A 14,688-nucleotide genomic window follows, 5' to 3' on the forward strand; every position below is an offset into this window, starting at 1 on the left:
AGTTCAAGTGAGCTACGAGGCCCAGGTTAGGCCAGGAGTCCTGCCCATCTGGGCCAACAAGTACCCATGCCCTTTCTTCAGTGGTCACTTAGGGTTCTTTGAAGAAGCCATAAGGCTGTGCCAAGTAACTCTGAAAATCGTCAATGTAGTGAAAATATCCAGAGGCTTTGGAGACAGATAAACTATCGCTCACTGGATCTATGATTTTCTCATTTGTGAAAGGGGATAATAAAACCCATCTTGTATGCTTGTTGAGAGCCTTAAGTGTCACTGAGTAGAAAAAGCACCAATCACATCACCTGGTATTCAATAAATATGAATTATTAGTATAATTATGTTCCTCACCTGGTCAAAAACTTTTAGAGGCTTCTAATGCCTAGTGAATAAACTCTCGATGCCTTAGTTTGGCATTTAAGACACAACGTCCTACCAGCCTATCATCCTAGACTCCTCTTTCATCCCTGGAAGCCTCATCTAAATTTAGATATTTCTATAAAACATAGACATGCATTCCAAACTCTGTCTTTAGATGAGTAACTCTGTCAGAATGCCTGCCCCTTATCTAATTTTTACCTTAAATAAATAAAACAAACAAACAAAAAAAAACCCTTCCATTCTTCAAATCCAGCTTTTCAACAAAATGCTTCCTTTCATGCTAAAGTCAGACTTCTTTCCCCAGTTCCCATGTGGTAACTGGGTAGGCTGAGCACATGGCCCCTTGCACACAGCAGATGCAAGGGGAACCCTGGAGGCATGGAAATATCCATATCCTCCAATAGGATATTAAGCTTCTAAAACATAGAGGGAAACATACATTTATTTAAATCTCCATAAACTCCAGTATTCTAGTTTGATGACACTCCTCGTTGAAGGGATACACACAGTCATTGATTAATACTGGAGGAATCAGACTCTCTGAGTTGAAATCCTGATAGTATCAATATTTTGTCTCAAGCAGACAGGCACATGGAGCACACTCCTGAGAGCGTTTCTTGGCTTGTCCACTGATTCTCCAACACACCATCCAACAATCACACTCTGGAAGGCTTTCCTGGACCACGGAGGAGCCTTTTCCCCTTCATGCCAAAAAAATAATAATACTAATAACTAGTGGCATTGAAATCCTTAATATGATCAGTTAACTTGTCTAGTCTTTCATGCATTCATTGAATAATTGCTGAGCATCTTGTAAGCAGCTGAGTCCTCATGTATCCATTTGTTTGAACTTGTTTTATAGCTCTCTTCCTCTAGTTTAGTTCAACAAACATGAGCACTGGCTGTGAGCACAGCATTACACTTACATCCCAGGATGGTAAGATGGTCCCTGTTCTTAAAGGAGTTCTTTGCATAGTAAGGGAACACAGACATCAAGAAAAAAAAACGTCAAAAGATGTGTTCATGGGACACAATGAGGTGACAGAGGCAGGACATCTGTTCTAGTCCAGTGAGGTCAGGAAAGGTTTCCTGGAGAAAGGAGAGGGTAAAAAGATAACTACCAACATCTGAAAAACCAGCAAGGACACTGGGCATTAAGAGAACACAGGCCAGGTCATAGGGATGTGCTGGCTTGCCGGAAAGGAGAACAAATAAATGCACCCTCCTTTCTAAACTCTATATACTTGGATTTATGGAGAGTTGATAGGCGTGTTGGTTTCCTAGAACTCCAGCAACAAAGCACCATGAATTGGATGGCTTAAAACAATACAAATTTATTCTCTCACTGATCTGATTTCAGGCTAGAAGTCTGAAATCAAAGTGTTGGCCAGACCACGTTCTCCCTGAAGAGACCCTATTTCCAAATAAGACATCAGTCTGAGGAACTGGGGATTAGAATTTCAACATATCTTTTATAGGTGGGAGGAACAAGATTCAACTTATCACAGTAGGCATTCATTAATTACACTGTGTCGAGCATCTTCTTAATGCTGAATCTAACTATGAGGTCCTTCAGAGCAAAGAATGTTCTTTCTCTTTCTTTTTGTACCCTCCCGCCCCCCTCAAGTCTTCTCCACGGCAGTTTACACAATCCCTACTTGGTAAATCCATATCAACCAACAGACTTCATCAGAAAGACACACTTGATTGATCAAGTGACAAATAAGCCCCTGAATAATAAATCTTTTATAGTGATCGACTAAACTCACTTCTTGGAATTTTATACACACCCACAAACCCACCATAGAGATTATATATATCAAAAAGGACAGAAAATTCACCAGTGTAAACAATTTTATACCGCACTTTCTACTTTACACTTTCTACTTTACACTTTCTACGTACTATATTTCATTCTGGGGTGAAAACAAGGGAGAGAAAGCAAGAAAGAGGATTTCCAAGTCATAGCAAATCGAGCATTCTAGAGAATCCGAACTGGGTAAAATGGCTTTCATGTCACCGAGGCACAAATGGAGTCCTCTGTCCTGTTTAACTGCAGCCTCCTCATGCTGGGTCACTTCAGGGGTGCCTAACACGCCGACACACTGCATGATTATCCTTCAGAAGTGGCTCAACAGACCCAGTACTTATCTTGTTTCTGCCATCGCCATGGCCTGTAATTGCCATGGCTCCTTTGTAATTGCATCTTTCTGAGAGGCTGTGAGTCATGTAGAGCTGGCAAGAGCCTCAAGTGGAATACACATCAGCTTCAGGAGAAAGAAGCGCATGAAAATGCATGCTCTTTGGCGCTCAGATGGCTACATTAGTAGGTCCCTGCATTAACCCTTTCTTTCTTTCTACAGTGCATAGTGGTGTGCATTGATATGTGCCTATGTAACACATACGCATGTGCAATTATGATCAAGTATGGCATACGTAGATCTTTGGTGACCTTTATGGAAATGTCACTGGATATGCCTTCAGCTACACACACACACACACACAGACACACACACATGCACACAAAGTCTCCCTTCTGCCATGAAAACACCTTATAAGTCTCTATTGTTTCCTTCATTTTTTTATCCTCTACAGATGGACCTTTGTGCTGGCTGCACATGTGCATAATAAACAAGTAAATTCATTTCTGCAGGTCGAAGGGATGAAGGAGCCCTTTGTATGAACAGGAAGCCTTTCGGATGCTGCAGCTCAGCAGCATTCATGAGACCATCAGGCATAAATCACACAACAGACAAGAGGATTCAACCGGACTAAAGTCACATCAGTACGGGCCAGGAAAGAGAGGTAGGTGCAGTGTGACATTTAATGGCAGAATTTGAAGGGAAATGAAGTCAAGACCATAATATCTTTTTCTGGGCTGAATTCCTTCAGTCCTTGAGGCTGCACCATGCAGCCTGCTACTATGGATCTTGACAATTGTCCAGTTGTTTCCTTCCATGGAAAAGGGAGGAAAGAGTTTCCACAACAGGCTGTGAACTCTCTGGGGGCTGTAAATTCTGATTTTCATATTTGATCTCCCTTTTCCAATTCCACTCGGACCTGACACACATGTATATTTGGGGAATGCACCTCTAACACTCATTTCCTACCTCCTGGCATCTGTAATGCATAGAGCCTATACTATAATTTAAGTCCCTACTTATATTCGGCTGAGCACTTTAATTTAGGACATATGACTATAGCAATGAGCCTACATCAATAAAGTAATGAGCCTGGTTTTCCTACAAACAAAAAGTTTATGGGTTACCCAAGAATATCAGTTCCATTAATTTATATATAGCTTTATATTTTTTAACCTACATGGTTATTATCTGTTTCACCAGAATGAGCTCCGAATAAATCACAGAAAATGGGTAGACACATACATTTCTTCCTTCATAAATATTTAGATAGGCGTGTTTAAAACCAATGTAGCAGAATTTCCAAATCCAAATAAATGGGTGATGTTTCTGAAAAGAATCCCTCGTGAAGTCACATACTTATTTTAGCAGCGTTCCTTGCACTTGGATCTTCTTTTGACATTTTTCTTCAATTCATTCAGAAGCATTTATTGAGCACCTACTGTGCACCAGGCAGTGTCCCAGGAGTTCACCTCTGGAGGTGGAGAGAAGATGACAAACAGCAACGACGGAGCAGGCCAGGTGTGGCAGATGACCGAGAGTCTCAAGGAGAAAAGTGCTATGGATATTGGGACAAGGACGTGCTGGGACAAAGGACCCTGAGATGTTAGACAGGGTGGCCAGGGAAGGCCTCCCTGAGCAGGTGATATCTGAGGAAAGACCCAAAGGAATGAAGGGAGTCGAGCCTTGTGGATCGCTAGGAACAGCACTGTGGGTGGAGGGAACAGCAGCCATAGGAGGGAGAGTGCAGAATGTTCGAGAAACAGCACAGAGGTCAGCATGCGGGAGCCACACACATGGCGGGCAAGTTTCGGCTGAGGGACGGGCACGAGAGGCACAGGTCAGAGCCAGCATCACAAGGCATGGTAAAGACTTTAGCTTCTCCCAGAATGAGGTAAGAAGCCACTGTAGGGCTTCAAACAGGTGATTCTGAGCTAACCAACATCTTACCAGGAACCACTCTGACTGCTCTGTTGCCAACAGCCTCTAAGGGGACCAGGGTGGGACAGGGAGGCCAGCGAAGAAGCCACCGCCAGGGCCAGAGCCAGAGCTAAGAACTGCTTGGACCAGGACAGGAGCAGCCGAGATGCGGGTGGTTGGCTTTTGGATGGTTCATAAAAACTAGGACGCCAACTGAGGACTTACTTTTCGCTAGCACTTTGGCAGTTTCTAAAAATCAACGCTACCATTTGCAAATCCAGATCTGTCCCCACTGAAGGAATTCTCAAGTACATGTGATAGGCTCTAAACTCAGTTCTAGAACAGGAGTTCCAAAGAGTACTCTCAGCCCTGCTGCTGGCATCGGGAAATAAACACACATCCCCCCTTGAAAGAGTTTTGCCCCAGTGGAGGTTACCGAGGAGTTGGCATACTGAACATTGACAACACGATAAAAGTGGAATCTTATTAAAGATCAATTCAGGGCCAGGTGCAGTGGCTCACATCTATAATCCTAGCACTCTGGGAGGCTAAGGAGGGAGGCTCGCTTGAGGCTAAAACTTCGAGACTAACCTAAGAAAGAACGAGATCCCAGTATCAACAAAAAAAATAGAAAAATTAGCCGGGCATGGTGGCGCATGCCTGTAGTCCCAGCTACTTGAGAGGCTGAGGCAGGAGGATCGCTTGAGCCCAGGAGTTTGAGGTTGCTGTGAGCTAGGCTGATGCCACGGCACTCTAGCCCGGGCAACAGAGCGAGACTCGGTCTCAAAAACAAAAACAAAACAACACAACAACAACAACAAAAATCAATAACCAGGAAGCCTAAGTCAAGACTACTTGTATGGTGATAGAGAGAGAGAGGGAGTAATGAGACAGGGATGAGATAGAGAGACACCCTCATTGGGGTCAGTCACTCTATAATCATTCTCCAAAAAGAGAAGCAGGGCACACTGTAGACCCCAGCCCACCGCTGCTGCCTTAGTGTTTTGAGAAGGTAAACACAGCTGTAAAACGATGACTGCCCCATCGCTCTGCTTTCTGTCCCACTGATAACAGGAAACGGGTCAGACCTCGTGCAACCAGAGAGGACTGACACCATCGTGGAGTGGTTTTACAATCACAAGCCAACTCTAGGAGCAATATGAGCCATGCCCCAGATGACAAGAAAAACCCTGATAATAATCCGCTCCTTCTGAATCTAACATGCCAGACACTTAACAGATGTGATCACCCCCCAGTAACTCATTAGACAAGAGCTGTGACCCCATTTTATGATGAAAAACTGAGGCTCAGAGGGAGGAGTGATTTGTAAGACCAGAAAGCTAATAAGTAAGAAAGGTGGGAGGTGAACCCAGGGCTGGCTGGCTGGGTGCACCTCTTTCTCTCTGATGTGCTCATCAGCAAGCGATTGAGACCGCTGCAAGTGGGGTGGGAGGAAAATATTCTCGAAGGATATTGTGAAGGAAACTCCTGGAACAGCAACCAAGAACCCAGACCCCGGGGCAATAAGAGGAAGGAAGGGAGAGCTTTCATTTCAAAGAGATTTTAGGTGCATCGTCAATTGAAGAGAGCGTTCCTTTGAAAAGTTCAAACTCAATACTTTGGAAACCATAATGATAATGATAATATTAACTGTTAATAAGACAGATAGTGTGCTAGGAATTTGCATGCATTATCTCTGCGTCTTACAAAATCTTTTCCAAGTAGGTGCTTTTATTTGTATTTTATTAATGTAGAAGCAGCCTCAGTGACATGACTTCCTCAGATTCCCCAAAGAGACAAAGCCTTGCCTTGAACTCAACTCCAAAGTCTGTGTTCTTTCTGCTAGTATGGTAACGTGGTCATGGGCACAGCCCCTGGGGCGAGGCTGCCTGGGTTCCAATCCTGGCTCTGCCTCTTCCTCGCTTCATTGTCTGGTCACTGTGTTCCAGTTTTCCCATTTGCAAAAATAAGGATAATAATAGTACCTACTCATAGTGTTGTTAGAAGGATTAAATGAATCAATATATAAAGCACTTCAAATAGTGCCAGGGAACACTGCATGTTGTAGCAATAATTATCAATATTGTTACTGAGTCACATTACAAAAGAAAAGAACAATAGGGTTATTAGTTGCTATTGCATAATCATTAACATTTCTTTGCATGGCGGGGAGGATTGCTATTCACACTATTTTGGGGGGTAGTCCTGTCTGCTCTCATGGTTAACAGACTCTGGGTAATGATACAACCTAATGTAAATGATAACAATACACTTTGCTTGTGAGGCAAGCATGCCATTCGATCGGTTTGAAAAAAAAACCTGAGATATTAATAGCCTTGTGCAAACAAAGTGTTTATTATACCTCATGGCTTTTTTTTTTTTTTTTTAGGTGGGTTACTATGCCGTGTATGTCTCCAACGTGGCGCCGGGGCTAGGATCAGTATTAAGGAGATCGTATGCTGTAAAATTCCGTACAACAGGAGCTCAGTATAACTCTTTTTTTTTTTCAGTAGCACTTTTTGCAAGTCTAATTTAACAGACAGTCAGTTTTTTTGGCTGACCTCTTTTTATTTTACACCCCCTTGGGCAATATGAGAAATGAAAGCTGAACTCTTGTGTGTATGTGTGTGTGTGTGTGTGTATGAGAGTGAGAGAGAGTGTGTGTGCATAAAATGCAACATGCACATGTGTTTAGGGTTAGGAAAAGGGGACAATTTTCATTAACCCCATTAGTGCTGTGTTCCCTGCTATGATAGGAATCCCACCTTTCAGTTTTGCAGCATTAGAATCCTTTAAAAAGTAGGCCTATGCTGTCTACCTTGCACTTTCACTATAAAGCCCCTGGGATGTATGTTTTAAGGCCTTTTGCAGAAAAGCAAAATGCCCATTAAAGGTAGCTGATGATTCACTCTTCCTTACCAAAATCTTTGCTTACTTATTTTGTTCCATAAACATCAATTCACCCTGCCATCCTCAAATCGGAAAAATCATTTAATATTTACTGTACAGCTTGAAGCCAAAAATAAATGGATATAAATGACTTAGGATTTAACCACTAGTTTACACACACACACATATATATTCTTGCAACTGATCCCCTCTAGAAATGAGATTTCACCACATTTAACAAGCTGGTTACTGTTTAAATACAAATTCAACTAGGCATTAAAACCCAAGTATTAAAGAAAGATGTTAGAGAAAGCAAGAGGACAGACTTTATTTTACAGATGCTCTTCCACTTATGATGGGATTCTGTCCTGATACTGTGCATATGACATAACCCCACGGTAAGTCAAGGAGCATATTGAATGCTGTCACTTTTGCATGATTGTAGTGGAAAAATCATTAAGTCAGGACCATCTGTACACTAATCTGTCAAAGTTCTGATAGAGTATTCTATAAAGAGGGGAGTTCCCTTGCCCAGCTAGTGGTGGCTTCCCTGAAGCTGGAAGCCCTAACTCTTTACAAAGAATATGGACAGTGCCAGTGCCTTCTAAGGCCACAGTTAAGAAATCCAAGGTTCCCTTTAAATCCACTGAGCTTATTCTATCTCAGGGCATTGATTTTCCACTGATTAGCAAGGACCCACCAGCGAATCATACTCTACCAAGCCAGCCAGCACCAACATTTGCGGCCTCAAACTTACATAAGCTCCAAAGGAGAAGTCAAGATTTTAGTGTCCTCTTCCATCTGTCTCTATCTCTTTCATTTTTTCAGAGACAGGGTCTCACTCTGTCTCCCTAGGCTGCTCCCAAACTCCTGACCTCAAGTGATCCTCCTGCCTCAGCTTCCCAAAGTGCTGGGATTACAGGTGTGAGCCACCGCGCCTGGCTTGGTGGCTTTTTCTCCTGATAATGTATAAACCTAGTACGTCACTCAGCTTCCTCGGGGAGTTGTTTTTGTATGATTTTATTCAGTAGCCTAAAGCTAATGATTTAATCTTAAAAATAACCTGGCAATTGACTTTCGCAGTAACTCAGTGGAGGGCTCTTCCCACTGGGGGAATCAAAGACATGGAAGGAAGGGAACTAAAATATGTCAAATACCCACTCTCCACCTGGCACTTACATAGACTGTTTCATTTTACCATCACAATAAACACCAAGTGAATCAGGAAATATTAAGAAAACTTAAGTCACAATGGCCATACCCTTGAACCTACACCCTGTAGCCTCATAAAGGTGAATAGGGAATACAGACATAGTCACCAAATCCCAGGATATTAGCACACATATTAAAACACAGTGCAGGTAGTTCTAACATGATACTAACATGATACATGATAGTTGGTATACTATGTATATCAACTAATCAAATTCACCCTATCTCAATCTCCTCTATCCAGATATTCCTGCAACAAATATTACTGGGCTCGAAGGAATCTCTTGATTCAGGCAGATGCCTCAGACCCTTGGAATTATGTGTCTGTCCTCTAAAAGAGACCAATTAAGATGGCAGGTTGTCCCCAAATTCTCACTCCTTTTTTGGCAGGAGTGAGTTCTGAGGCATTTCTCTGGATTTTCCAGATTTTGCTGTAAGACTACCTTGGGTATATCTCTATTAGTGGAAAGAAATTATTTATACATATGGTTCCTCCACCAGACCCTGAGTAACTGCACGGCAGAGGCTGTTTCTCTTCCCCTCTAGATGGTTGGCACCATGCACGGTGCCAACACTAGGAGGTGCTCACCCAGAGTTTGCTGACTGTCACTCTACTTTACATGGTGGGTTAGTGTGGCACATGGCTGCAACTTTTTTGACACATCTCTTATTGAAATACAGGGTCTGCTTTCTTTGCCTTTAAAGCTGGGTTGCCCTATAGTTCCATTTGATCAATAGAGTCACATGGAAGTGATGCTATGTCAGTCTGGGCTTAGGTTTTAAAAGAACTCGAAGCTTCTACCTTGGACCCTTGGACTCCTGAGTCTTCGTGTAAGAAGTCTGGCTACTTTTCTGGGAAGACCCAGTGTAGACATCTGCAACTATCTGGAGAGAGAGAGAGAGGCCCAGTGGAGCCCACCCTTCTAGTCATCCTGCTAAAGCTCTGAGCATATGAGCAAATTCATCACAAGTCCTCCAGACCAGCCCAACTGCCATGTGAATCCCACCAAATGACCCCAGCCAAAGCCACAAGGGAGCAAGAAAACATCCCAGCCAAGCCCTAATCAAATTTCTGACCCACAAAAAAAATCATGAAATGTAATAAAATGGTTATTATTTGAGGCCACAAAATTTTGGTGTCATCTGTCATACAGCAAATATATAACAAAAATAGTAATAGAAACCTTATTATCCTGGAGGTGGTAAGGTTTTAGATAAGAAATAAATATGGAAAAGTATGAGGAAGCTAGAGAGTTCCAAGTCCCCTGAGGTCAGCATATCTAAATGTAAGTATTCTTTAGTGGTGCCTAAGAATTCTTAAAAGCTGTGAAGTATGGGTACCCTTAGATAAGTCATTAACTTCTCCAGGTCTCCCTTGTAAAATGTGGGATTTATCTCACTCCAAGATGGCGGGCGTCCTTACTCCTATAGGAGATGTCCAACTGGAAGATGGTTCCCTTCCTATCTTCTCTCTCTCTACCTCGTAATTCTGGTCATGATTTTAATCATAAATACAGGGCAACTTAAACAAAGAAAGATGTATTCAAATTTCTCAATGGGCTAAGGCCTAGAACAACTATATGGGTTTAAAGGCATTGCTAGAGCACTAGAGTTTTATCTGAGCATATTGCAATAAAGGCTGTCTTTGGCATAAAGCTTTAAAAACATCACAAGGATCATTTCTTTCTGGAAAAAGTTCTTGTCTTTTTTTTTTTTTTCTTCTTCCTCTTTCCCTTCATCTGTCAAGGAGTTTTTCCCTTTCGTGTGTCCTCTATGATTGGTGTACATGTCTGGGTCATACCAGTAAGATACTCTTTAGAGTTTGCTAACATGACAGAGGTTAGAGAAAGCAAGACAGTAACACTTTATTTTACTACATTCATTAAAGTTCTGACAGACTATTCTGTAGGAAGAATAGGGTAGTGAGAATCTTGAGTTCCCAAGCATTTCAGTTTTAGCCAAAAGTGACTTCAACAGAAGCTTAGGTGACAAAACGCGTCTAGGCAGAGACAATCAATAGACCTTCACAGCCCAGGACAAGACAAACCCTGAACTCTCAGGATTTCTATCATAAGTCCACCCAACCTTGTATTCTAACTTTAGAGACAGTACCTGCATACATTTTTATGGAACAGGATGATCCCAAAAAAGCTTGGGTAATGCCTTAAGTTTGTGATTCCCAATCAAGAATGGGAAGATCCAAATCCAAAGAGGAGAATGATCACATCTGAGTCACCAGGAGAGCTTTTTAAAGCCACATCTGTCCAGAGGTAACTCTCCATTTCCTTTCCAAGGAAGATCAGAATATCCTCGAAGGTAACCAGGTTAGTCTTTATAAAAGCTCACCCCGGGATTCCACACTTGGGGGAGTACCTGCACCCACACAGGCATGTACGCACGCACGCATGTATGTGCTTAAAATCAATGTCCTAAGGAATCCTAATGAATCATCCACATGACCATCTAAATACCCTGAGAACCTACTCATAGTCACCCTAATTCCTCTAGGGAGTGGGATATGAAACTCTCTAAAATGTATCGAATGTGTTCAGTTTCCTGAAAATTAGTTAGCCTCACCTTCATAATCCAAGACTGCTACCATAAGCATCAATTTCTATACTGGGACTAGAGAAGGAAGTGTATCACTGAAGACTATTGAGACCTCCAAATGGCAGCTGAAGGCAAATGGAATGCTGGAGAACAAATCAAAAACGGGACTGGAGATAAAGAGGCCAGAAGCAGAAGTCAGAAGCCAGGTAGGGAGCCAAGGAGATAAAGAGTGGGGTCAACTATGAACAGGGGAAGACTTAGGAAAAATGTCCACAACAGGCATGGCTTCCATGACTTGATTTTTCTGGGTTGACATCACTGTGGTGCACTGGCAAAAATCTCCGGCCTAAAGGACCATCTGCTGCCATCAGGATGTGTTCCCCTAGGCTTCCCCTTCTAATTCGGTGCTTCTAACTTTTCGTGGTCCAACTCAGAGGAACAAAGGGCTAAAGGCTGCCTTTCTGATAAGAGTGTGCTTTGCCTTCTTTCAATGTGTTCAGGGATCTCTTTGACTTGCTTCCTGCTCCTTGGCTGCATTTCAGGAAGTGAAATTGTTGCATAGCTGAGCTCCAGATAGATAAGGAGGTGCTATTCTTCCTCATTTTTCTGCTAGAACTTTCCAGATAGTGAACATACCCACACCTCTCCAACCTAAAAGCTTCCATCCTGGGCTGTACCTTTGCCAACTAAGGGACCAATCCATGCGGATCTTATGGCTTGTGACATGGACCAGCCAGTGCTGCAGAAACCTCTAACAGGGACATACACACCAAGAACTCACTAAGATCCTCTGAGTTACCAGCCCCATGGGGCACATCCCTTTCCTGGAGATGAGATTGCCTCTGGGAAGAAGAGAAGTTATCAGCACATCTGCCAGCAGAGGCCAGGCCTCAGAGAACAAGGTCAAGGAGACACACAATAGCAGTGACTTAGCAGCTCAAGTTACAGGCAGCAAGACTTAGGAGACCCTGCCTTTGATTTATTGAAGCTGTGTAACTAAAACAGGGCCTAAGAGAACAACCCATGATGCTATTATCAGCACAGAAAGAAATGCGATTTAATTGGAAAAACAAAAGAAAGAAGGGGGAAAAAAAGGAGATGTAGGAGATGCAATCATGTTTGTTTGTTTGTTTGTTTAAATCACCTTGCAATTTAGTTGGCTACTCTTTTATCTGGCTTCTTTTTATAGGGACCAGTCATTGCTCTCCCTCCAAATCACTCCACCCTCTGGCCTAGTTTTTCTTATTTCTCTTCTCTTCTGGCTGATCCAGAGGGACGGAGAAGGGAAAGCTTGCTGTGAACAGCATGGCACATGGCGAGGAACAGGAGGGACTTGGGAGTCAGAGCTGGATTCCCATCTCAGCCCCGCCACTGCCTAGCTGTGTGACCCTGGCCACGTTACTTAACTTCTCTGGGATCTGGGATCGTTTTCTGTAAAATAGAGAGAGAATATAGCAGTAGAAAGAATACCTCCCAGTGCAGATTTCATAGCATCACTGCAGCACCTCAAGCAATATTTCTGAAGTGCTCAGGACCGTGTGGTCTACATACATAAGCGTGATCTCTCTCTGACACCGCAGAGTGACAGAAGTCATAAAGGATCCCATTGTTGCTACCCTCTCAGTGCTTCCAGAACACGAGTTACAACTTAAAGCTTCCTGTATATGGCCCTTGATGGCTAAATTTGACTGGCTTTTTAAAAAAAAGATTGAAAACGTTCTAAGTAGCAGTTTTGAGAACTCATTTGAATAAGTAAGAATTATTCTGCATGAACATGCATAAACTAGTACATTAAAACTACTCTAAAAATGTTAAATTTATTCTTGAGATCTCAAATACAGCACCGATTTGTATGGTAATTTCTCCATTTTCATAATGAATACAAGGAAAATGCTTATCCCAATTATCAAAATTTCCAAATAATTCAAATCTCAAACTAGAGGTCTCTTCATATCTACGCCAATGTCTATTTTTGTCCTCAAGTAATCCACTTTTTAATCATACATACCTACTGCTTAACATTGGGGTTCCCAGGGGTCTGTCCTCAATCCTCTTTAGTCTCCCTCTACACCCTCTCCCTGGACAGCCACCTTCTCCCAAGTCTCTCTTTACCTCCAGGCACCGAGCACCACGTCCCATGTGCCCCCAACAAGCCGGTTCAAGACTCTGTCTTTCAACGGTTTGCTCTTTCTGCCAAGAATGACCACCCGTCATCTTGTTTTAACAGATACTTCTTGAGGCCTTGCTCAAATGTCAGGTCTCTGGTGAAATCTCACCAACTGTACCCTACACGCTGGCACGCACGGTCCCTATGACACGATGAGGCATTTCAGTTGTGTGTTTACACGGCTACCCCTTGCACTAGACTCAAGGCTTTTGGAGCAGTGCTTTCTTGTGAGTAAGTATGACCTAGGGATCTCGTTCAAATGTAGATTCTGATCCAGTAAGTCTGGGATGGGGCCTGAGATTGTGCACTTCTCACAGCTCTTAGATGATGCCAATGCTCTTGTCTTGTAGACTCCACTTGAATAATAAGCTTTTAAGAACATCTCTGAAATATCAGTTATTTGGCGCTTCATCATCATCATCATCACCTTGTGACACAGCTGCCCACCAACTCTACTAAAAAATGAGCAAGAGGAGATGTCAAGGCTGCCCGAGTCATGGAGGACAGAGGTAGACAGCAGAAGTGTGTGTGTGTGTTGGGGAGGGGGTGGATTGGAGAGACTGGGTAGAATTAAAAAGGAAAAGGAAACAGGATGAGGTTAATGCAAAGAGAGGAAGTAGTAAAAAGTGAGAAAGACAGGGAGAGAGAACACAATAGGAAGGAAGAGAAGAGGAAAGAAAAGGAGGAAAGGACAGCCATAGGGTGAGAACAGGAAGGTGAGCTCAGGATGGAATCAGACCTACAGTATCTGACTTTCCAGATTAGGGACTTGACTTCTGGACTAACCCCCTCCTAAGGCTGGATACTCCAACCATTCATGCCACTCAAGAAATGTGCTCAGAGCATCAATACTTCATTCAAAAGGGTTCTTCCTTCCCGAGTGATTAGGAACAAGCTATTACTGTAACAGTAGTAACACATTGGGAACTAGATCTCGATTGTGAATATATAGATTGGCTGATACCAGCTAAGAAATCGAAGACAGTAGAACCCTTTTATCTATGACCTCAACAGCCCATTAAAACAATCCAGGTGGAAATTACCTGATACAGCTCAATCCGTTGTTCGTGCACTCTGGCTTTCGGGTTCTGCAAACGAAAGACTCTGAACTCTGCTTTCACCAAATTGGAAGCATTCTTCTCCATGGCTGAGACGTCAAATCGGACAATTCTGAAGTAGGGTCTGTAGAAAGTGGGCGGGATGGCATCTGTAACAAGTTAAGGCAATCATTGAAAATGATAAAATCCATTGTGCTCTCAGAAAAGACTGTGAGATAATCCTAAGAAACCATAAGGGAATTATCTACAGAATGACTTAGTTTCCAATGGCCAATTTAATACCATTAACAATTTAACCAGGAAAAAAAAAATAAAATAAAATAGCCATGTGCATTTGGTTATAGGAGTAGCAGAAAACAGAGATTAACAAACCACT

The 14,688-nt window shown here is 42.7% G+C and overlaps 1 protein-coding gene across 3 annotated transcripts in view; it reads right to left on the reverse strand.

Moving 5' to 3' along the window:
- Positions 1-14,688, reverse strand: part of TGFB2 (transforming growth factor beta 2) — an 86,793-nt gene that overhangs the window by 19,429 nt on the left and 52,676 nt on the right. For all 3 annotated transcript variants that reach the window (XM_012759871.2, XM_012759872.2, XM_012759873.2), the window contains one exon: positions 14,298-14,461. In XM_012759871.2, coding sequence (XP_012615325.1) covers positions 14,298-14,461 — 164 coding nt within the window. The remainder of the gene's footprint in view (positions 1-14,297; positions 14,462-14,688) is intronic.

This window comes from Microcebus murinus, chromosome 23 (assembly GCF_040939455.1).
Source record: "Microcebus murinus isolate Inina chromosome 23, M.murinus_Inina_mat1.0, whole genome shotgun sequence".
Lineage (NCBI taxonomy): Eukaryota > Metazoa > Chordata > Mammalia > Primates > Cheirogaleidae > Microcebus > Microcebus murinus.